General features: G+C 33.6%; 1 protein-coding gene and 1 long non-coding RNA gene across 5 annotated transcripts in view; one reads left to right on the top strand and one right to left on the bottom strand.

The window, feature by feature from the left end:
• The window catches only part of LOC128173425 (mothers against decapentaplegic homolog 4-like), a 40,572-nt gene extending 17,559 nt beyond the window's left edge, over nt 1–23,013 (bottom strand). Inside the window, exons 1-7 of one of the 4 annotated variants that reach the window (XM_052839107.1) lie at nt 22,947–23,013; nt 17,256–17,552; nt 14,534–14,708; nt 13,520–13,549; nt 9,947–10,084; nt 9,088–9,249; nt 3,923–4,045 (exon numbers count right to left, since the gene is read on the bottom strand). In XM_052839107.1, coding sequence (XP_052695067.1) covers nt 3,923–4,045; nt 9,088–9,249; nt 9,947–10,084; nt 13,520–13,549; nt 14,534–14,708; nt 17,256–17,489 — 862 coding nt within the window. In that variant the 5' untranslated portion in view covers nt 17,490–17,552; nt 22,947–23,013. The remainder of the gene's footprint in view (nt 1–3,922; nt 4,046–9,087; nt 9,250–9,946; nt 10,085–13,519; nt 13,550–14,533; nt 14,709–17,255; nt 17,553–22,946) is intronic. The other 3 variants (XM_052839110.1, XM_052839108.1, XM_052839111.1) reach the window with 3 other exon arrangements.
• On the top strand, nt 17,618–18,104 carry LOC128173449 (uncharacterized). The gene is made up of 2 exons (XR_008242506.1): nt 17,618–17,810; nt 17,856–18,104. It is a non-coding gene; the product is annotated as an uncharacterized LOC128173449 (long non-coding RNA).
• Nucleotides 23,014–23,419: the final 406 nt, after the last annotated feature.

Genomic DNA, 23,419 nt, shown 5'->3' with positions numbered 1-23,419 from the left:
GTTTTCTTGAGTTGTTCACACTCTTTGTCGAACCATTTTTGATTGATTCTTTCTGTATTTGCCTTAGTTGTTTTTTCACCTTTTACTTCCATGTGCTCACCACACCTCTCCAAGACACCCCTCAATTTACAGACAGTTTCCTGCGTACTTAAGTTACATGACTCAGTAATACATTTAATTTCTGATAACACATCAGGATTATGCATATTATGTGAAAATTCAACAGATTTACTCATATCCCACTTAAATTTTGGTAAATGTTCAAGTTGTACATCAACCTCCATGACTTCAATACTATTATTAACAATATTTAAAGTACAAAGTATGGGAAGATGGAGGGAAATATCTACATCTAATACTTTAAAATCACTAATGTACTTAAACATTGCTGAATCAGCTATGCAGTAATCAATTGTACTACACCCTCTGTTAGAAATAAATGTAAAGTTTCCTAACAAGTCACTGTTGGTTCTACCATTCACAAGATGAATTCCCTCCACAGCACACAGATCTAGTAATTGTTTACCAAAATGATTTGTCTCTTTGTCCTGGTTTTTTCGCTTTTTACAGAATTTATCCGACATATACAGTTCGTCCTCACAGTCTTCTAACACTGGGATATACTTAATTGAATCATCAAGCATATAATCTACACTAGCACCTACACCGGAGACTAAGTATACTTTGTTTTTCTAAACAACAACTAAACTTCAGAAGAGCCAAATTTTAAGGGGGCTGGGTGGTCAATAAATCACTCAACGGGACCAGATTCACCTTTAAATATTAGAAAGGATTTGATTAGCTAGAAAGTATTATTTAGTATAGAAAAAATCCATAAATTTCAGCTATTAAATTTGAGTATGTTCCCATACCTTTATGCTTTCCAATATCTTTATACTCAGTCTGAACTCTTCTTCTTAAGGAGACCAAAACAGTCTAAAAATGGTCGTGACCAACAAGCCTTCTTAATATTTTCTTTTGTTTTTTTGAAATTGAAATTTCAAATTAATTTGAACATCTGCGCAAGGTGTCCTTAATACCTACAGATGAGAAGGTCTTTTGTGATCTTAAATTAATTGACCTCAATCAATTTCTATGTATAGACTTGTGAACATAACTTTCAAGTTATTAATTTATACTTAATTATTGAGACTATTCATGACAATTCATTGATGCTTCTATTGGACATGAGTTGCCCAATCTGATATAAAAATCAAGGTTACGTGATATTGTATGTGTTTTGTTTGGTTAAAGAAGGAGACTCAAAATAAGTGACTCATTCCTATTTACTTAATTTACTTAATTGGGTTGCATTGATGACATCATGGATGCTTCATGTGTTTTTCAATAAGTCGCACAGTCTTGTTGTACAGGTGTTAAGAGGGCTAACATGATAATGACATGACCATTTATAGACTTTATCTATCTCCTTTTAATTAAAGGAAGAGCTTTAATGTATAGCAAAATACTCAAACTTCAAAGCTAAAATATATGGATTATTCTTTCTTTTCTAAATGACAGTTTGTAACTAACCAAGCATATCCAAAAATTTAAGGAAGATGGTTAATATTAATAATTAGTTGATCATCAAGCCTAACCTTAGGCTATTTTTTTTTTTGATTGCATGAAGTTATTTTTCAAGACCAATCAACCCAATTTTTCAGAATTGGGGGAAAAAACCCAACTCTAAAATATCTGGATTTCTTTTATTCTTACCATAAATCTGACTTTAATACAGACAGTTTTTAATAATAATCTAGTGTTAGTACTACCATTACATGGTCACATAGTACATGTAACTACGTGCTTGGTGTTGTGGATTCCTTGAGAACTATTATTCAACTACATGTTGGTAAAGAGTTCCAGCCATGGCAAACTGTTACTTTCTTTTCCAATCTCAACTTGTTAATTGATTCCATTATATCCATCCATGTGGGCAAATTTGCAATAACTTTGTAAAATGCAAGGATACCATCTTAAACTTTCATCTTATCTTATTTATAAAGTTTGAAAGAAAATAACATTTCTATGATGAAAAAATACACTGAGGCTGAGTATCGGAGACCTTTAGGCCACACAAAATTAATATTTAGATTCTTATCCCCGCCCGCCCCTTTGAAAATTGCCCGCCCCGATGCATTTTATTTTGTTTTGAAAAAAAAAATTATGGAAAGAATATTTTCGGGGAAAAAATTTGGGCTCGGTATACAAAAAATTCAAAACAATTATAACACCTGGGTTTGTGTACTTATATTAGCATCATTAAAAACTTAAAAAAATACAGCAGTTGTTATTTCTAGAACATGAACTATGAAAAAGGTGGTTTTTTAAAATAAAAAATAATTTAAAAAGTCCCCTTACCCACCCCATATTTTTAGCAAATTAGGATAAGAATCTAAATATTACTTTTATATGGCCTTAATTATAACTATGTAATACTGTCTGTGTTTTGTTCGGTTTAATTAGAATTTGTGACTCAAATTTCATGACCTCACTCTAAACTGTAATTGAATTTAAAAAGTTGCACACACAGTCTGCTGTATTAATCATAATATATTATATACATAATACTGTCTGTGTTTTGTCTGCTTGAAATAAAAATTTGTCACGCAAATTTTTCCTGCTATGAATAATAAGGTCTAACATGTCTAGGTCAATTAACACATCAACAGTATGAGTAATACATGTACTTCAAACATTCAGCACAGACCTAGAGATAAATCAGCTTTATTTATTTTACAATGATTGATACTGTAGAAGCAGAAATATTCATTGAGTATTTATTTTCGTTTTTTTCAAATCAACGTAATAAAATCCATAACGAATTTTTTAACCCAAGTAACAATGAATTCATAGAAAGAGATTATGATATGCAGAAATTAAATGGCAACGAAGTGTTATTTGGTTTTAAACAACAAATTTTGACCCAACGAAAATATGTGCTTCTACAGCAATCTAAATCATGTACAATAAGTTCTGACAACTCATGATAATATCTCGTTTGCAAAGATACAAGAGCGAGGAGGGGGGTCATTAATGAGGGAGGAAGTCAGAATTTGAGGAGAAAACCCATGTGCCCAAGCTGTGGACCACCATACCCATAGGCTTTCACATATCATGATCATGTGGATCATACCCAGGTCTGAGCAATGAGAAGCAAGAGCACTGTCCACTGGATAACATGGACACCCAAACGGTTTTTTTTGCATGATGTCAGGCATGTCCTTTTTCTATAGGGACTCATCTTCGCTAGCCAAGGGTTTTCGGTTCTCTATGCTTGCCAAGGGTTTATGGGGAGCAAAGTATACTGAAAACCCTTGGCTAGCGAAGATGATACGAACTCGTACTAAGACTTGTTGATAAACCTTACTGTGTGTGGACTTCTTGACCATGTTGACATAACTTACTAATACTAATACTAAGACTTGTTGATAAGCCCTACTGTGTTCACTTGTTGACATCACTTTCTATGTAATATAATGCAGCTATATGTTTTTTTTTGTTAATTCATACAAGACTTACGGCGTGGAGGGGTGGGTGGTGCTTATATACTTGTAACCAGCTGGCTAATGGGTGTGTGGCTGTCAATTAACAGTCAGGTCTCAATAGCTCAGTAGTTTGGTGCTGGCAAGGTACGCCACATGCCCTGGGTTTCCCAATTGAGACACAACTTTTCACCTTATACTTACTGCGTGGGGGAAAGTCATTCATACTATTATAATGCAGCTAAAACTTGTTTATAGTTATTTTATACAGGACTTACTGCTAGGGGTGGGTGTGCTTATAAACTACATAAACTTACTGCATGAGGTAAGGCGTTCATACTAAAATAATGCAGCTATAAGTTGCTTGTGGTCACTTTATACAAGACTTACTGCTTGGAGTTGTGGGGTCGGGGTACTTATAATCTACTTATACTTACTGCGTGGGGGGAAGGCGTTAATACTGGACAGCGGTGGGGCCTGGGACACATGGGCAGACACCGGTCCACTGAATCCGTCCCCCATAGGTGAAGGCAGCCCATGCGACATCGCGCTGGCAGCAGCTGTGGTCAGAGAGAAAAAATATAAACCCTCGCCAAAGAATCATTTCTAATGTATTAAATGTTCATCCCCATATATTCCAAACTTAAAATCCTGTGGAAAAAAAAATGGTGCTTAAATTTCAGGAGTTATCAAGAATCAGCTAAAAATAAATTTCAATTTTTTTAAAGGCTTTTTTTTGTTTCTTCAAAGGTTCTTTAATTCATCCTTTTATTTTCAAAATTCCTTACCTTTGGAATTTATTTGATATTTCTATAAGAAGAATACTTTCCTGACTTTTACAGGTAGTAGAAATAGTAGTAGGAAAGTAGTAATAGTAGCTGTGGTAGATAATATTAGAACCATTTTAACAAGACCTTGGACTTTCAGTTGGACATAGCCATCTATTTCTTGAGACAAAACAAGTTAAAAATTATGTGGTTTCAACCAAATATGCCCTAATTGCAATTAGACTTAGCTCAAAAGCCAGAAATCTTGTTGATTTCAAAGAGCCATGACTGAGTGGCCAGCAATGAAATAGACAGGCCTATGTCACATTGCTGTTTGACATGACTACCCAAAGTCCAAGCTCTTGTAGGCAAAAGTCAAAGCTCTTATTAAAATGGTTCCAAAAGCAGTTATAATTCAAAAGAGGAAATCAAGCCATGCTTGAAGATCCGTATATACTAGTATAAGTATTGTTATTGTTTATTCTAGCAGATAAAGCCATTCAATTTCAAACATGGTATTTTGAAGATTAAAATGGTTTCCAAGTATGATCGATATCTATAATGACTCCAATTTTAGCAATGTTGGAATAATTTACTGCCTATTTCTACCCTACCAAATAACCTGCAGAACTTTGACTTTAGAATGAGGGTATGAGGAGTAAGATTGAAAAATTTCACATTTACACAAGGTTTTCCTAAAAACAATACGCAAACACAGAGGAACAACTGGTCTGAAAGGTAAACAACTAGCTATTATCTACACTAAGTTAATGTCAAGGAAAAATACATTTCAACTCTGTATGAATACAATACTGTGGGAAATCTTGGCCATTTTTTTTTTTACAAACTGGTCAACAGTAGTTCTTACATTGCTTACTTTGACACATCAGTTCTCATGAAAACGCAGGTGAGCTAAAAATGAACTAGTTCTTATCTGTGTGGCCCCTGGGCCAGATTATGTTCCAATTATAATCACCCTGTGCCTCAAAAGGCCCAGCTTATGAAACAATTCTGATCATCCTCAAAAAGCACAGTCCACAGGTCTTGAATTTTAATACCTGCCACTGCTATTTCCATGGATACTGGTTTTTGCTAGTCCTCTGTATAGGAAGTTAAAGGGGGAGAATTAATTATCATCTATTATCATTGTAAATCATAATTATTTAAAAATCAAAGGCCGGAACGGCCACAAAGGCGTCGAGCTGACATTTTTTTCTTTTATATAGAATGATACCAATAATTTGAATTTCTGTACTATAAAATAATAGTCATATCAAATGATATTAGACTTAGAATAGAAAGTATTTGAATTATGTTTTCTGCTGCTTTAAAAACAAAAATTGGTATATTTTCTTATAAAATAGGTAGTGGTGCTTTTTTAATACAATAACTCATCATAATTGCAAAAATCGAAGAAATTTCAAAGTTCAAAAATAATTTGTTTCTTTCTGCTTCAAGCAGTCTTTGAACAACTTTCATAGGTTCATAATTTGAATACATTAACAGTGTGTCCCTAATTATAATAATAAAACATACATTTATTTATTTCAATTCCCGTTTGAAACAAGATTTCCTATGGTATGGTTGTTTACAAACAAATCCACAACATGTGCTATCTATAATGCTCGACCAAACTAACTGCATTATCGAGTTTACTTTTTGCAACGAAATTACTAGATACGTTTATCGCTTACATTTATTTTGGAGACCGAGCCCGATAACAAATAAATTTACATCTAAAATGTTATTTCTATCGGGCACAGTCTCCAATTAAAATGTAAGCGATAAACTAAAATAATAAATAGTGAATCTTTACACTTAGGCCTGATTGTATTCATCCGCCATTTCTTGATTAAGCAAATTTATTCTTATGCAATGAGTTGTCAATCACCAGGGAGGCAAAGTTGGGTTTTTTGTACACAATTTAGTTGAATAAATGGGAAAAAAATCTTGTAATACGTTTAATACTTTTAGGAACTTATTTCTTATGCGCATTTAAAAGGCGGTGCAGCGCGTGAATTTTTGGACGATTGCCAATCCAGACGATCGCTAGAAGGCTGCCGAGCATTAGCTCGACGCCTTAAAAAAAACCCAAAAAACAAAACAATGAATATATCAAGAAATATCTATTGTTTAGTTTAAATTTCCCACTGCTATGAGAGCTGCCACTGAACTTTAATCAGTAAAGTCATTCCATCCATTCTGGTTTGTTTTTTAACATAGCATCAGAACACCTTGAAATAGTTTCTCAAACCAGCAGAAAATTACTTGACTATTTATATAATAACAAACAGCATAAAGCATAAGAAGTATGTAAGTCAAATCAGTGAAAAAATGTGCAATTTTGGATAAATAAAATTGAATTTCCAAAATTTAATTCAAAGTAATTATATGAACAAAAGCCACAGGCAGAGCTGAACTCATGACCTACGATTCACAAGCCCATTACTTTAACCATGGGGCTAGGAGGATATTTAACCATATCAATTGATAGAAACAAATTTAACAAAACATTTGAATTGCCATCTCGTGATGTAGTCTCTTAAAAAATATGTCTCGATGTAGTAAGGTTCCTTAAATATACCTGAAACAAAATTGAATTTGGAGACTTAACACCCCCTACCCCTCTTTTTTTCCATCATTATCTTCTGCAAAAATTGGTATTTGAAAAAATAAATCAGTTCTAGAGTTTGCATTTAATTGCACGTGCTAACTCATAATATCAAACACATCTTGCAAACCTCCGCCCCTCCTCCAACCAGTGACTCATTACAGTAAAACACGCTAATGTGATGAAGTGCCAGGGATTAGCAATTTTACTTCGTAATAAGCGTAATTTGTTATATTAAGTTTACAACATGTAATAAAGTCACTAGGAATGAAAATCATTCACTGTAAGCGTTGATTCATTGTAAGCCTTTCCGCTACAACCGCTGTTTTACTGTACATTGTCTGCTTAACAAGAAACAACGATTGGAAGTACTAACAGATGAGAAAGTTCATTATACAATACTGCCCAAAAAAAGATGAGAATGTGAAATAATAAATTTTGTAATGAAGTGAAGAATAAGTTGAAAATTACATGACTCAATACAATGTCCATCGGTATGTCAGTCGATGAGCATTTTCCTGAAATCGAGTTCTCCATTTTTGGGGATTAGACTGTTTCGGGAAAAACAAAAAACAAACAAACAAACCAAATACACAACATGCACTGTATGTAAAGGTTACAGACTACAGACGTGCACAAGCGTAAAAATCAGCGACACTACGTGCAGATCAAGCATGCCGAGAGAAGACTTTAGAATTGAGCACTGAACACTTTTTTCAGTTATCAGAGAGTTATGGGCGTTGGGGTGTAACTGACCCCCCCCCCCCCCCCCCCCCCGAATTAAAATAATATCCAATATATATGACTTGTCAATGATTTGTTTTGATTTGATGCACGACTTGGTTTGTCTTTAATACTGAATTCTTTTTAATTCTACGCTGTTAAAATTTCATGATTTCTCCAAAAAGCACCAATCGGGATGGTTCTAATTTTGCACTGCAATGATCAAAATAAGCATTCAAAATGTTTCTGAAAACTTATGATGGGTTTAATTTTGTGGAAAAATGATAAATTGCACACATAGTGAAATTAAATCCATCGTGATTATTTGCTAATCTACAGTACTTGACTTGCAGAATCTTGGTGAAATATATATACCGTAGGTCAACTGTCTAGAGTTATAAATATCATTCGAATTGTCTTGAGATTTAATGTATATATGCCTTTAAATGTCTTGACTGAAGTTGATGAGTTGGCTTGCTTGATTTATTATAGGACTTTGACTGTCTACATCTGTGGTGTAATTGAAAGTGTTGAAACAAATACCATACACCAATATTAGAATATTCCTGACTGCTATTCAATTCATATTCAATGTTAGATGTCATCTACAAAGAAGTACCTAATATGTTTGACAGCTTACCTGTATGACCATGCAATTGCATGTGTAGAATACTTAAACACGTCAGTTTGATTCAACTCTTTACCCCTTAATGCCACCTTTTGACGCATAGGCCATATCCTCAACACTCTAACCTGGGCTACTCTTAGACTGTTTTCTGATGAATTGAAAACAGCTGGTGTGTGTTTTTGAATTGACTTATTACAGGTCTTAGTAAATCAAACATATAGAAAATTTTATATCAATGGATTTGAAATAACTAAATTTAAACATTTGTTTAAAAAAAAATTATTTGAGCCACCATAAAAAAAATACAGGTGCTAACAGGTACATAAAAATAAAAATGAGTGTTCAATATTATATGAAGCCTTATTTGGAATAATTTCACCACAGATAACTTAATAAATAAACATGTTTAAAGCTGTACGCATTTAAAATTATTATATGATATTTGTAATTTGTAATTTTGGTTTTCCTATACAATTGACTGGAACTTCCTTAATATCACTAGACTTCTTTTTTTCATACCTGAAACAGTAGTCTATCTTTAGAGAGAGATAAAGAGATACAGACAGACAGATGGACATACAGTGAGAGGCGATAAAAAGGGAAACATGGTCAGTAGGAATATCTTTTAACCTTATAGGTCAAACTGTCTTCTCTAGACATCCAAGCGATTTAAGAAAAAGCCAAGCAGGGGTGTAGATAAACATACGCTTACAAAGCAAGCATTTCGTTGTGCACACAAACACAACACACACACTATTGCCGGATACACAGACGTTTCATTATGAAAACACACAATAAAAAAAAAAAAAAATCCACATCTACAGCACCAAGGTTACATGTCAAGCAGTTCTACGGTAAAACTAAAAATAGAACCTGAATGTGCCTGCGGTGATAAAGGATTGGCTGAGGGAGACAGTGGATTATGGAGTGGGGTGTTGGGGGCACTCGAGCCCCGCCCCAGAGGGCTAGATATAGCCGGTCCCGCTGTATGGGGGTGCTGAGGTACAGTTGATTGAGGGCCACTTGACCCTTGACCTGTGTTTAAAATCAACCAATCAGAGCATTAAAATCCATCCGCTTCTGAAAATCAGAGGTGCAGACATTTTGCAGGAAAAAAAAAACGAGATCAAAGTGGCCTGAAATCTGAATAATACAAAAACAGAAATAATAGAAATTATACTTTGTACATATTAAGCTTAAAAAATATTTTTTAAAACAAATTTTTCATAGTAAACATCGAGCTAAAGTGTAAAAATACAGCAACAAACATTGACTGATATTTGTGATATCAGCAACATCTCCCTCAGAGATATCTGATATCAATAAGGCCATACATTGATATCGAAAGCAGAAAAAGAAAACAAAGTGCTTACTTTAACTGAAATGACAATAACTTTGACAATATCAAAGCTATTGATGGCAGGCCATGCAACCACCAATTCAGCTATTGCATTCTTGTTCATAAACTAAAAAAACCTTAAAGTGTTTGTTCATAAAAGAGAAAGTTTTTAATCCTGTAGGGAAATGGTTTTAAAAAAATCCAAAATTTCAATTTAATTACCGCAATAAAGATAAAAAATCAACCCTATGGTATCCTAACTTATTGAATACACTCAATATCCTTTCCCATCCCCCCCTTTGCCTCCTTCCAACTACACAGTTCCAGTTCATCTGGATACACCCTGCAATATTATTGACCAAAGGGAGACAATACAGTACACTGAGCACAGACCCATTCCTCCAGAAGTAAGGATCCGAGCGAACTCGTTTTGCGGGGGATGCTGAACGGTTTGCGAGACTTCCTCGGAACTCGACATGCTCATCCCGATCTCATTTCCGTACTCATCCTTCACAAGCCGAGATGGGGGAGCTGAAATATATCAGAAATCACAGGAATTGGGATTTCTTCATCATGATTTGAAGGCCACACTCTCTACTCAAGAGGGCTCGATGGTCACAGCCATTTTTATACTATATTGGTCTCCTTGAGGAGAAGAGTTCTGTATGAAGATATATGACAAATACTCAAACTTCTAAGTTAAACAAATGTGAAATTTTCTTTCACTAAATAGTAGTCAACAATCTGATTAAAATCAGACCCTTTGATCCGCTCACTAAGATCGCTAGTGTAGCGAACTTCGTGAGCGGATCAAAGGATCTGATTTTAATCAGTTGTAGTAGTTAATTATAGCTTAAAAAAACAATGGCTAAAATCTGATGGACAATTTTGTTGACCGTCAAGCCTCGTTCAAAGTATCATCATACCCAACTGGAAATTGTAACATATAATTGGGATTTCTAGACCTGCAATTAGAGGATAGGGACCCAATGTTTCCCCACATTGACAGCCATTTTACTTTGAAGTTTCCATTCTCACCTAAACCACAAGAAAATCACATTGACTCAGGGATTTTTTTTATCCATCACACAGTTCGAGATCTACTTCTATAAACGCTATGGAAGCAATGGCAGTAACCAATTTGTAAGGCCTTTCCTATCATAGTATTTCACTGTCCATCACATTCTTACATTGGATACCCAAAAATATTTCAAGATTTATAACATCACCAACACATATTCTTCAACTTGAAGGTAAAGTGTGGAGACTAAATGGAAATATGTAAAGCAACCCCAACCACAAAATTGTATGCCTTATCCTGACTCTAAAAAAACAGTAACATACTGTGGAATCATTAGATTTCGTGGCGGCTCAATTTTTGTGGAATTCGTGGGTACCTCTCATCCACGAATTAACATCCTCCACGAATTAATAAATTAGGGTAATGAAGTCATATTTCCTTTGTAGGTTTAAGAGAATACACAAAATTACGTCCCCACGAACTTGTAAAATTTAAGCAATCCACGAAAATTGGCCCCCACGAAATTTAATGATTCCACAGTACTCAAAATATTTTTATTCATGTCAGCAGAGATTTTTTTCAATATGAATTAATTTGCTATTCCAGTCATGCAATTATTAACTGGTCGGGAAAAGTTTACATTTTACTTAAATCTGATAGACAGGTTAATTGAAGTTGAAATTAGCTATAACCAGTATATAATCCAAGATTTTGGTAACTATCCAATTTATTCCTTTAAAAAACACTATTCATTGCTCAACTTGAATTAACACCTATTGATTCCTTGTTTTACACACATCAAAAATCAAAAGATTTCAAAATTAATGAAGGTTGCTTCTCACAACTTTACACCCACATAATTCATCACATTTAATTGGGAAATATCCTATGTGAATAAAGATTGACTTCTGACATTGGATTTTTTTAGATTGTCCCTGACACTAGTTTCTGTGCATGCAGAGAAGTCAGACCTGCACAAAAGATAAGCTAACTTTGTTCAGTCTTATCTAGTCTAATCAAAATACTGTGGAATCATTAGATTTTGTGGTGGCTCAATTTTCATGGAACATCCTCCCCGAATTAATAATTTCAGGCAATAAAGTCATATTTCCTTTTGTAGGTATACGAGAATACACGAAATTACGTCCCTTTGAACCTGTAAAATTTAAGCAATCCACAAAAATTTGCCCCCACAAATTTTAATGATTCCACATTACAGATCTCAACAATATCCCAAAGTGCACAAAGATTCAACAATGATCAATGCTTCGCTTTTAAGAGTGTCCTAAAAATAAAAAAAATTGATAATAACCAATCAGACATCAAGTTACCCAATTTATAAAGGATATAAGCATTGTCATATTCATAAAAACTTATAGACGATTGATAACATTAAAAAAAAAATCAAAGTACTGAAGTGCTGACGGGAGTTGATTTTATCGATTATCATTTATTTTCAAATCAACTTATCTTGCATGGCAATTAGTTTCTAGTCTGTATTTGAATTACGCACTTTTGTATTATATGGATTTTTTAGGACTTTTCTCACAAGAATTTCGAGAAACCCCATATGAATCATGTTGTGTAATTTTTAAAAATGGATTTTAAATTATGTATTAGTAATTGAAACAATTCTAAAAATTGTATGGATCCAAGCACTATTGATGTCGAACTCTCGTCTCGTTCAACCAGACGTTCTGCTGTTCTCCGTTAATCTCCGACAAGCAAAAGAGCCTCTCTGCTTATCGGAGATTTACGGAGACAGCCGAGCGCTTAATTGAACGAGACTATATTAAACTCTGGCGTAGGAATACATGAGAGTACAAAAATATCTAACTTGTTCGTATTATATAAAATCTGACTATTTTCAAAGTGTTTATAGATAAGTTTCCTTGAAAAACAATGCTTCAGCATACATTACATCGAATTTTTCTATTATTTTCAAGAACAAAGTCTTGTCAGCGGTGGTGATTTGTGCTTAGGTCCAAACACTGTTTCACTTTCAGTTTGCCAGAGTAACTGCATAGGAGAGTTGATTAAAATCAACTCCCAAAAATGGATTTTGACCCAAGTTTGTGACTTATGATGCCCCTTTAAGTGACATTTTTAACAATCTTGCCCCAACATCTTAATGCCTGATCCAGTATTGCTCATTGTAATTGTTTAAAAATTTACCTTCCATACAGAGCACGCCCCTTAAGGGGTCGTCAGACCTGTATCAATCCGACTGAAATAAGTCAACATTATATTTACTAGAAATCTTTTTTTTTTTTTTCCTCAAAGTTTCTAAAAACTGTATTTCGCAGCTAGAAAACACTGCTAAGAGAACCAGATTCTCAAAATTTACATTAATATCTTTAAGTTTTTCATCCAATGTTTAAAATTTTAAGATCATTTAATTCGTACAATCTAGTACAAATAAAGTAACTATTGATGAACAAATATATATATAGTTTCGTTGCATATTTTGTGGCCGGACTTGAATTTTCAATCGGCCCTTTACATGTTCATCTAACAGATTATAATAATTTGACCAATTAAACACAACAATACTACTTATCATTGGATTGTCTCAGATTATTTTTCTTTTTGTTTGATAAATTTTAACAGACTTGAATATTGACAAATCACTTCCCAATATTTATTTTTCAACTTGACATTTTCAGTCTGCCCTTTGGATGCTTAACAAACAGCTTATGACAAAGTGACCAATAAACCACAATACAGCTTTTCATTGGCTCGTCTCAGATTATTTTTGGTTTTTTGTTTGATACACTTTAACAGACTTAGAATATCGACAGATCATTTCCCCATTATCAATTTTTAGACTTGAAATTTTCAATCTGCCCTTTGCTTAACAAACATATTATGACAACTTGAATAATAAACCACCAAGAATACTGCATTGGCTTGTCTTAGAATTATTTCCTTTTGATAAACCTTACCTGCATGTTGGATATTCAGTCCAGATAGATCTGTGAGAAAAAAAAACACTTATAAATTAGTTTGCACAGTACAGTAAACTTTAAAATTATAATTTTGTTAATTGTTAAATATTTTTTCTTCCATAAATGCACTAGCAATCAAGGACATAAAGTAAATTAAAAGAACATATTCTTTAGTTTGCTGAAAAACAATACCAAGTTCACATATTCAAAAAGTTAAATATCTACTAGATATCATTTCATAATTTCGTAAAACTTCTTAGACAATGTTCAGCACTGGTTTTTCGTTCAAAGTCCAATCTGGAACAACAGTCATTCAAAACTCACTAGGCTCAAGTAGTTTTAGTGGAGACTAAGTATGTTGAGCTTCCTTAATTCTTACCTATGCCAGGGGAGAGTATCCACTGATAGTAGTTTCTTACCTATGCCAGAGGAGACCACCCTTTCTTGGTGGTATCTTAAAGGGATGGGACGATCCACCGATGCATCACGGTATTTATTTTGACGATATTTGGATCGATACATTTACCATTAATACAACGATACCTAAGCAAACTTTTTTTTATTTTCAAAAAATATCCGAGCTTCATATATTGGCCATTTTTAGTCTGCGCGCCTAATATGAAAGTACAAAGATGGCGGAAAACCTTGTAAAGTTGTCAAAACTGTTAGGAAGCTAAATCTGGAGTGTGGATAACTTTTGGATTACTTGTTTATGAAAAAGTAGTGTACATGAGACTATTGTGCAATGCTCATTTTAACTATATCAAAATAATTTTGGACATGCGGTAATAAATCGACAGATTGAATAAATTTTTAACCCTTATTCATGTTTTCATTTAGTTGCAATGTATCGTGATATGTATCGTATCACATCTCATGTATCGTGATATTTCACGAATCGGCCAAGTACAGAATCGTCCTAGTATCTTACCTAGGCCAAGGGAGACCACTCTCTAATAAGGGTATCTTACCTATGCCAGGGGAGACCACCCTCACAGAGTGGTATCTTACCTATGCCAGGAGAAACCACCCTCTCATAGTGATATGGATTCACACAGACACTGTCTTGCTTGAGGTCAAAAGCATAATGACAGAATTTGCAGTGTTTCAACTCGTTTTTGTGAAGATCAGGCCATCTCCAAATACGGGCGTAAATGACATGAGGAAAGCCCTTCCTTCCTGCCACCTGCAAGAATAATATGCAAGATTAAGGCCCAAATGTTATGCAATGATGGCAGTAAAAACTATAATAGACATGCAGGTATTTCATTTTTATTGCAAGTTTCGAACAAGAGGCCCATGGGGCCACATCACTCACCTGAGCAACACTGGCTTTATATGGGCATTCAAAGAATATTGTGCCAAACTTGGTATTTTCTATTCAGCATTTAAAATATAAACAAATTAAAGCATGACCTTAGTCTTTGTACAAACATAGCATTGTGCACAAAGCTCTGTATCTTGCTTTTAACTCAAAATTTGACACTTAGATAAGTCAGTAAATAATAGAAAATTGTCAACAATTAAAACAAGAAACTACAGCAAAGCTCGTTGCAAAGCAACTAGTGGGTCTTCCATTTATGTCAAGAGTAAAGCTTGATGTTCCTACAATAAGCAGAGTTCTTAAACCGATAATAAGAGCAACTTAAACAAAAAGATAAATACAATGGAATTATTCTTGGCATGACTTAACAAAATCTGAATGGTTTTAAGTACGGACTAACAAAAACCTTTACGATATCAAGAACATCTTAACAAAAAAATCAGAATGTGTCACAGTACAACTTAACAAAAATCAAAATTAATTTTGGTACGGGTTAATTTTACTTTTAACTTTGCGCTATTTTTTAAACCAAGAGCTGCTCTCTCTCTCTCTCTCTCTCTCTCTCTCTCTCTCCCTCTCTCTCTCTCCTCTCTTTCTCTCTCTGATAAATTCAAAATAATGAGTATTGGAATATCTGGTGAAAATTAAACAAATAGAAATTTCAATCATTTTGGTCACAATTGGTAAAAGTACTGTAAACACATAATATTTAGCATATAAAATGCTTTGTCATGTTTGTAGACAAAATTTTCACAAATAAACAAGGATTTGAATCAGCGTATTTTTCAAGATTGGCTAATCTTACGTACGTAATCATATATATTTTTACATCTACTGAGAATGATTCCCTCTATTTCATAGCATTATAGAAACAGACAGAATGGAAATCTACCATTCCTGTTTATTGATTGGTCAAAACCTACAGTGACCTAAGAAATATCATGGACTGCACAAAATACTGCTCAAATTCATATACAAGAAAACTTGTCTGTCTCTTTTAGCCAACGTGCTGAAGTATACATTAACAGCACAGTTAACTCTTGATAGCTCAAAGTCCATAGCACTGAGGAAAACTTCTAGTTATGAAGACTTTGAGTTTTCAAGAGTTCGGAATTTGTCTTACCGTATGTTATGATTAAGCCATTGTTTCCACTTTACGGATACTACAACAGCTGTAAGACTTGTTCAGTAATATTCATTATATTAATGACAATGATCCTGATATTAAGCATAATGTCTATTATTTAATAATTCTTAAATTTTTACCATGGCTCAAAATTATCGTTTCATCTCAATTAATTTCTCATTTTCACAATTATCGTAAAACATTTGGTGTTAATTATGGAACCATTAAAATGACCAAGTAGGTTTCAATTAGGTAGGTAAAGCTTTGATATACACAGCCACTTCGAGGTAACGAGAGTAAAAAACTTAAGATTATGAATAACAGGACTGCTGTTTGACTTTGAGGGAACAAGAGTTTCGAGAGTTCAAGAAATCAAGAGAAAATTTGCTTATTTATACAGGAAAAAAATCTGGACCCTAGACACAGTAGCAACAGAGCACAGCAGCGATGCTATATCCCCCCCCCCCTCGCATCAAGTTGCGCGAGGGGATAAAAATGCTTTCTTTGATGATTCATGCAAGTTATGAAGGTAGCGATCACCATTTATTCTTTAAATGTATAGCAATAAATTTTGGTGAGGTAACTTCTTTTTAATTAATACTTATTAATCAGAAGCGGACTTGCGCCAAACATGCTAAAAAGTATTGAACATGTTAATTGTTCATACATGTGCAATTAACACCTCCAAATAAATATCGGAACTTTCGTACATCATATATTTTTATCACTTCTCTGTCTTGTACAAGTTTGAACACTCCTTCGATTTGTTTTTTTTTGGACAAGTATATAAATGATCTATAGCACCGAAGGTTAGAAACCATAACAAGCAACAATCATTCGACCCATTTTAGGAAATATGGTCCACATGTTTGGAACAAGATGAAAAAATAAGCATATTTATCATTCTATTTTACCATGTATAGGTAATTTGCACAACCATAAAACAAAAGTAAAATCTTCAAGATTTAATTTCATTACTGAAATTGGTTTACTTTCTCACTGGAATTTTAATCTCTCTCTCTATATATAATAAATACTATAATATATTTTAATATTGATAATATCATATATTTCAGCTTTAAAATAACTAAAAAATATTTGTATTTTTTCCATACCTTATTATAAAAAATAAAGTTCTTCTTCTAAAGGAGGTAAATAGAGTCCAAAAAAATGGTCACATCCATTCAACCCTCTTAAAACAAGGGCAAAATTGTTCCTTCTCCTTCATTTAAACAAAAAAAAATTCCAAACCCCCCCCCCTCCAAAAATAAATAAATAAATACCTGTAACCGTCCGTCAAGGGTCCTTTGAATGGTCACACATTTCGTGGAGTGTGCGCCATTGGTGGTGATTGCCGTAATGAGGCTGTCAAGCTCGTCCCGTTTTTCCTTCAGTTTTTTCACCAGACTCTCTATGGCGCGCTTGGCGAAGCTCTCGCTCTCTCCTCCCTGTCTATGGCACATAAGACTATGGACGATGCTCAGACAGGCGTCGTTAGACGTTGGTGCCTGCGTCATGACGACGATGTCTTCAGTGTTCTCGTCTTAGTAAAATTCTTTGTCCTCGTAGACTTTTGTTACCTGGAACGCATGAGGATAGATACTAAGACTTTTCTCTTATATGCCAACAATGTTACTCTGTTTATTGTCGGTACTATGTAATTCTATTTTCTAACACAAGTTAAACAAATGTGATATTTATTTATAGATTTAACAGTCATTTTATTTAAGAAATTATCACGCTCATTAGCAGGTTTGAAAGCTAAAATCAATTTCCTATCCAACTGGCATGCTGAAAATAGGGATTGGACACAAGATCAAAAGTAAATTTGAAAACAAGTCTTGTCATGCATACTATTGATTATCAATTAAAATGGCTGAAAGGAAAATCGCAATATTAAGGCCATCCTTTAAAAATGAAATAATAACTGCCCTTTTACAGGCACAATTTATATAGGTTGGTCTAGTGTTAATGAATAAATAACCACATGAAATAACATGTAATAATATTGCTACGATAATACTGTTTCTTTATATTTTAACACACTTAGGAGGATTGTTCGGAAATTATTGAGACAACACGAATTAAATTTCCCTTTCTAAGTAATGAATTAGGATGAAAACTAGCATAAACATTGAAGAAAGCCCAACAAAAATTTAAACAAATTAAAATAAAAAAATATTTTATATTTTGTTTACAACGGTAGATAAAAAATTTAATGGTTGGAGTACCCGGCGCAGGGTTCATGACTGAAAGTCAAACGCGCAACGTAATTTACGAACCAAATCCGGAAATCGGGAGATTTTCGGGTTGTACGACAAAAATCGGGTGAAAAGCATGACCCGCCGGGTCATAAAAAATAATCGGGTGAAGGGTTGAATAATCGGGTGTGACCCGACGAAATCGGGTCAGTTGGCAAGTATGCCGCAGGCATAAACTTGAAGAATAAAAAAACTAAAACATCTTCTTTTTTAAGTTTTGAAAACTTGCAGTTTATGATAAAAGACATCAAATTATATATATATGTACAGTTTGCCAATTATTGTGACTATCTTTTGATCAGGCTTCACTAGTGCTCAATCTGAAATAGGGATATGGTACAGATATTTTTACCAAACAATAGAAATCTGACAGTGACAGAATATTGAATTTTGACGTCAAGGCGGTGCAGCGAACATACATCAACATGGTGGAAATAAAGCTATATGATGGCAAGGGGTAAATAGCTTAAGTCCATTGTCTTTTTTTCACCAATTGATTAAGGTGGCTCACTATACACCTTGAAATATTTTCTCAAATCAGCAGAGTATTACTTGATTGTGATAGATATCATAATGGATAAGAAGTATGTAAGTCAAAAGGCCAAAAAATGTGCAATTTTGGATGAAGAATTACATTTTCAAAAATTAAGTTCAGTAAACAAGAACAAGAGCTCCAGGAGGATTCGAACTCATGATCTGCAGTTCAGAAGCCCAAAACTTTAACCACTGACCTACGACGATATACAGCCCTGTCGAAGGATATACATAAACAATTTAACAAAACATTTAAATCACCATCTTGTGACGTAGTGTCTTAAAAAGTATAAGTCCAGGTGTAGTGAGGTACCTTAACTAGGATTAAGACAAAGGGACTAGATATCAAGTACTTTTTACACACTAACTGATGTCAACAGTTCTAAAATATGTATAAAGAATGACCATGATGACTGTCGGTGACATTTCACAGTAATTTTGCATTCGGTTAGAAATAAGGTGAAAAAATCAAGAATTGAGAGAAAATGCAAATGCTGACATCTTGAGATGAGAAATAGAGAATATCTTCTAATTTCCGTTCGTCTGTAAGATGTTTAAAACATTGGAACAATAACTTTTCACATTGATAAATTCTACCCTTGTTTACGTTTTGGTAAAATTTCAAGGGTTTATCTTATTCCCCAAGAAAATAAGAGTCTCAGTAATTTCTGAACAACCCTCATACCACATTTTTTTAGAAATTACGTTGATCCTCTTTATGGGGCGATGGAGCCCGTTTTTTACTAAAAAAAAATATAAATAGGTCGACTTTGAAGAATTGGTTGAAAATTTATCACTAGTTAGAACAAATTTATGGATTAAAACCAATTACTTTATCATAGTCTTTTATTTTATTTTACAGTTTCAAACAAATTGGAAATAAAATGCATTCCTTAAATTTACACATCGTAAGAAAAAGTCTGAATTTGCATCACAGTTTTTAACCTACTTTATTCAGCACAGATTTAAGATCATTTGTCTATCACTTCCCTGCCATGTAGCCAAGCTAGTGTTTTATAAATATGATATACATGAACTATTAATAATTTATTTAAATAATAAAATGCTTTCTTTGGTGATTTGTGCCGGAAATGAAGGTGACCACATTGCAGAAAAATTCACATCCCATGTTAGAGAGTTATGTATTTCTTTTCTGCAATGATCGTAACCTTCATAATTCGGATGAGGCCAAAATAAAAAGATTGTATGTTTGCCCAAACGCGACCGACCCGAAAAAAACCCGCCGACTCAAATTCTTTTTTTGCCGTTTTTTGGAAGAATTTTTTTTTTTCGGATATTTTTCGTGTCCGCTCACAGGGGCTCGTCATGAAGTTTTTTTTCTCAACCTTTTATATCTACCACCTCTATACAATAAAATACACAAGGGAGGAATCAAAACTCAAAAAAAATCGCTACCTCCCTCTAAAATACAAGTCCGCGTACGAATTATCTTGAGCAATATTGAATTGACCAATGAGAGCACGACATCTGATCGAAGAAAGTGTCACCGGAGAGTAAACTGGAAGAAAATGCGTGACAACTTCTAAAATTGTTGCAGATGTTTAAATTTTGCTGGTATTCCTAAAAACTATGGTCCTTTCCCGATCTAATGATACCTAGAGTGCAGGGTTTAACGTCCGAGAAGAATTAATACGAGGCGACCGAAATCGGGAGGTAGCGATTTTTCGAGTTTTGATTCCTCCCTTGTATATTTTATTGTATAGAGGTGGTAGATATTAAAGGTTGGAAAAACTTCGTGACGAGCCCCTGTGCTAAAAACCCAATTTATTGTTGAATGATTTAATTCAGTATAATAGACTAATACATGTATATACAGGTCTTAAATTCATGGCTTTTGATTGTCTCTACAAAGGTATGATAGTGAAAAAGATATACCTTACTCAGTGTTACAATATCTTCATGCAAATTCTGAAAAAAAAAAGAATTTGCCTACCTACCTACCCACACCCAGTCATCATGGGTCGGGTTTGGACAAACTGAAATATTTTTAATTGTGGCCTGAATCTCCAAAGAAAGCATTTTATTTTTTTTTTATTACATCGTTCTTTAAACAAAATAATAAATTGATTGTAAAAAGTAAACTAAATTAAATAAATTATTGTTAACGCACATCAGTATGTAAGCTAAAAGAAAAAGCCAAATTGTCTGCTATAATAGGAATTAAGTCTGACATCATGATTATTTTGTGCAGTCTGTAAATTTTCTTAGTTCTCTGTAGATTTCGACTAATAGACATGATAGATAAACAGGGTGTGTAGATTTCATTCCAGTATATTTTTATAGAGCTATGAATTAACAATAAGTATCTGTATAAATTAGAGGGCATCATACTTTGGGTCAAATGAGTCTTTTAATCGACTCATCACATACATGTACAGTTATAACTTTATAGCAACTGATGACGTTAATCTTATAAGAAAAAGTGTTTTTATCAACTCATAAAAAATTACAAACTATACAGGTGTGTGACCAGTTCTCGCCTAGTAACAGTCTCGCTAGTGCATTCACTGCAGCTCTATGTCATTTTCGTACATCAAAATGATGCAACAATGCATTGGCGAGAAATTACACACATACTATGAACTGGTTACGCACCAGTAGCAATCGCCAATGTGTCCTCAATAAGAACATGCAGTACTGCGTTTATCATACAGTACTAATTATAATCATATAATTTAATTCCAGTTGTAACGGCTAACATGCTGTCTGATTGGCTAAAAAAATATTCTTATCATATAAAGAATGTTCCTTACTTCATAATAAGACTAACGTTAAAAACACTTCAAACACCAGATTATGTTACGTTTGAAATTGATACATGTTTATGTCATTTTTTTAAGTTAAAGGGACTTGGACACGATTTGATTTAAAAATTTCAAATTTGGTTTTTCCAGTTTCAATGTTCATACTGATAAATATAGAAGTTCATAATGCTATGTCAAAATTTGAAAGTCAAATATCAAGTTATATGCAAGATACAGATATCATAATTCTTTGTTTTGTAAACAAAGCTCAAATATATTGTCATTTTAATATATTCGTTGTATTAGTGTAAATTTCAATCAAATGTAACTTTCTTTTGTTGATAATAGTATTTAAGAAGATATTGAATTAGTTGAAATTGTTTTTACATGTCATTTTGTCTAAGAAATGGTAATTCTCTACATTACATTTTTTGTAAACATCTATAAGACTCGAGCTTTGTTTACATAACTATCAATTCTTACTTCTGTATCTCGCTTGTAACTTGACTTTAACATTTAATATGTTGGTCAATCATTTAAAATGCACCAATAAACCATTTTATACATAAAAAATAAAAATAAAATTTTTGATCTCAAATCGTGTCCCGTGTCCCTTTAATGACCATTTTTATCTACAATTATTAGCAAGATATTAAATTATAAGCAATGAATTCAACATTTATTAGTTTTATATAATATAAAATGTTTCTGAACAGTTTATGCCTTTTAAGAGCATTAACTGCCGCAAACCATTTTATATCGTATAAAACTAATCAACATAGAATTCAATCCCTAACTCAAAAGAAAAACATTCCTCTTGCTAGCTTTTGGATAATGTCCACTCTTAAAAACATCAAACTAAAATACAAAATAAAACAGCATTGAAAACTGCATATGATATCAGCTGTTTAGACAAACATTTTGGTGTTGAAAGAAGTTGCACCATTTGAGATTGATATCGAGCATTTGCTCATACAAAATGGTCTAATGAAATTTTTCATATCATTATCATCCCTTTATTTACAGGTATTTGATTAAAAAAAGGGGGGTGCAATATTATGATAGCATTCCTATTATGCTTCACCCCACCTTTTTTTTGCTCAATTTGAGCCAAATTCCCTTGTCGTTTTTATGAAAAAAAAATAATAATAGCTAAACCGATGTTTCGGGCCAACTGCTTTTGTAACTCACTGTTGGTCGATGCCTTCGTGAGCCACGTTGCGACCACAAAGAATACTGTATTTAGACCTAGACATCTTGGCACCAAACGACAGATTTTGTCGGTCCTGTCTTTCGACAAAACAAGATAGGTATGCTCTATAGCTGAAGCCATTATACAAAGACACAGGGGCAAGAAACGTAACGATGAGAACAAAATATTGTGTGCGTGGTCTTGATTTCCTAACAACGTTACCTGAAAAACTGTATGTTTTTGACAATCTCATGGCGCGAGTGAAAATCAAAATAAATGAAGAACGCATGCGCACAAATCATTAAAGACAGTTCCGTTTTAAGCGAGATAACTCTAACTCAACATTGTCAGTGGCGGATCTGGAAGTTGATGTGGGTATATAGGGGTTTGAGGATCACTGAGCTTCAGATGGAAGTGGCGGGATAGAAGGTCTTTCAAACTTTTAAAACAATGGTTTAAAATGATAACATATTTTATCACAATTAACTGAATATTGTATTTTCTTTGTTATTTATTTATTTTTATTCGTTTAATTTCAGACAACTTTCACGTTACACATGTTACATGTGTATGCAAATTATTCAATTCATTCATGCGCGGATCTAGAGGGGGGGTCGGGGGGAACCCGACCCCCCCTGGAAAATGAAAATTTATTAAATTTACAAAGTAAAATTATCGCGAAAATATGCCTCGGA

The sequence above is a fragment of the Crassostrea angulata genome, chromosome 2 (genome assembly GCF_025612915.1).
Source record: "Crassostrea angulata isolate pt1a10 chromosome 2, ASM2561291v2, whole genome shotgun sequence".
Lineage (NCBI taxonomy): Eukaryota > Metazoa > Mollusca > Bivalvia > Ostreida > Ostreidae > Magallana > Magallana angulata.
This window is presented reverse-complemented; position numbering and strand designations above follow the sequence as displayed.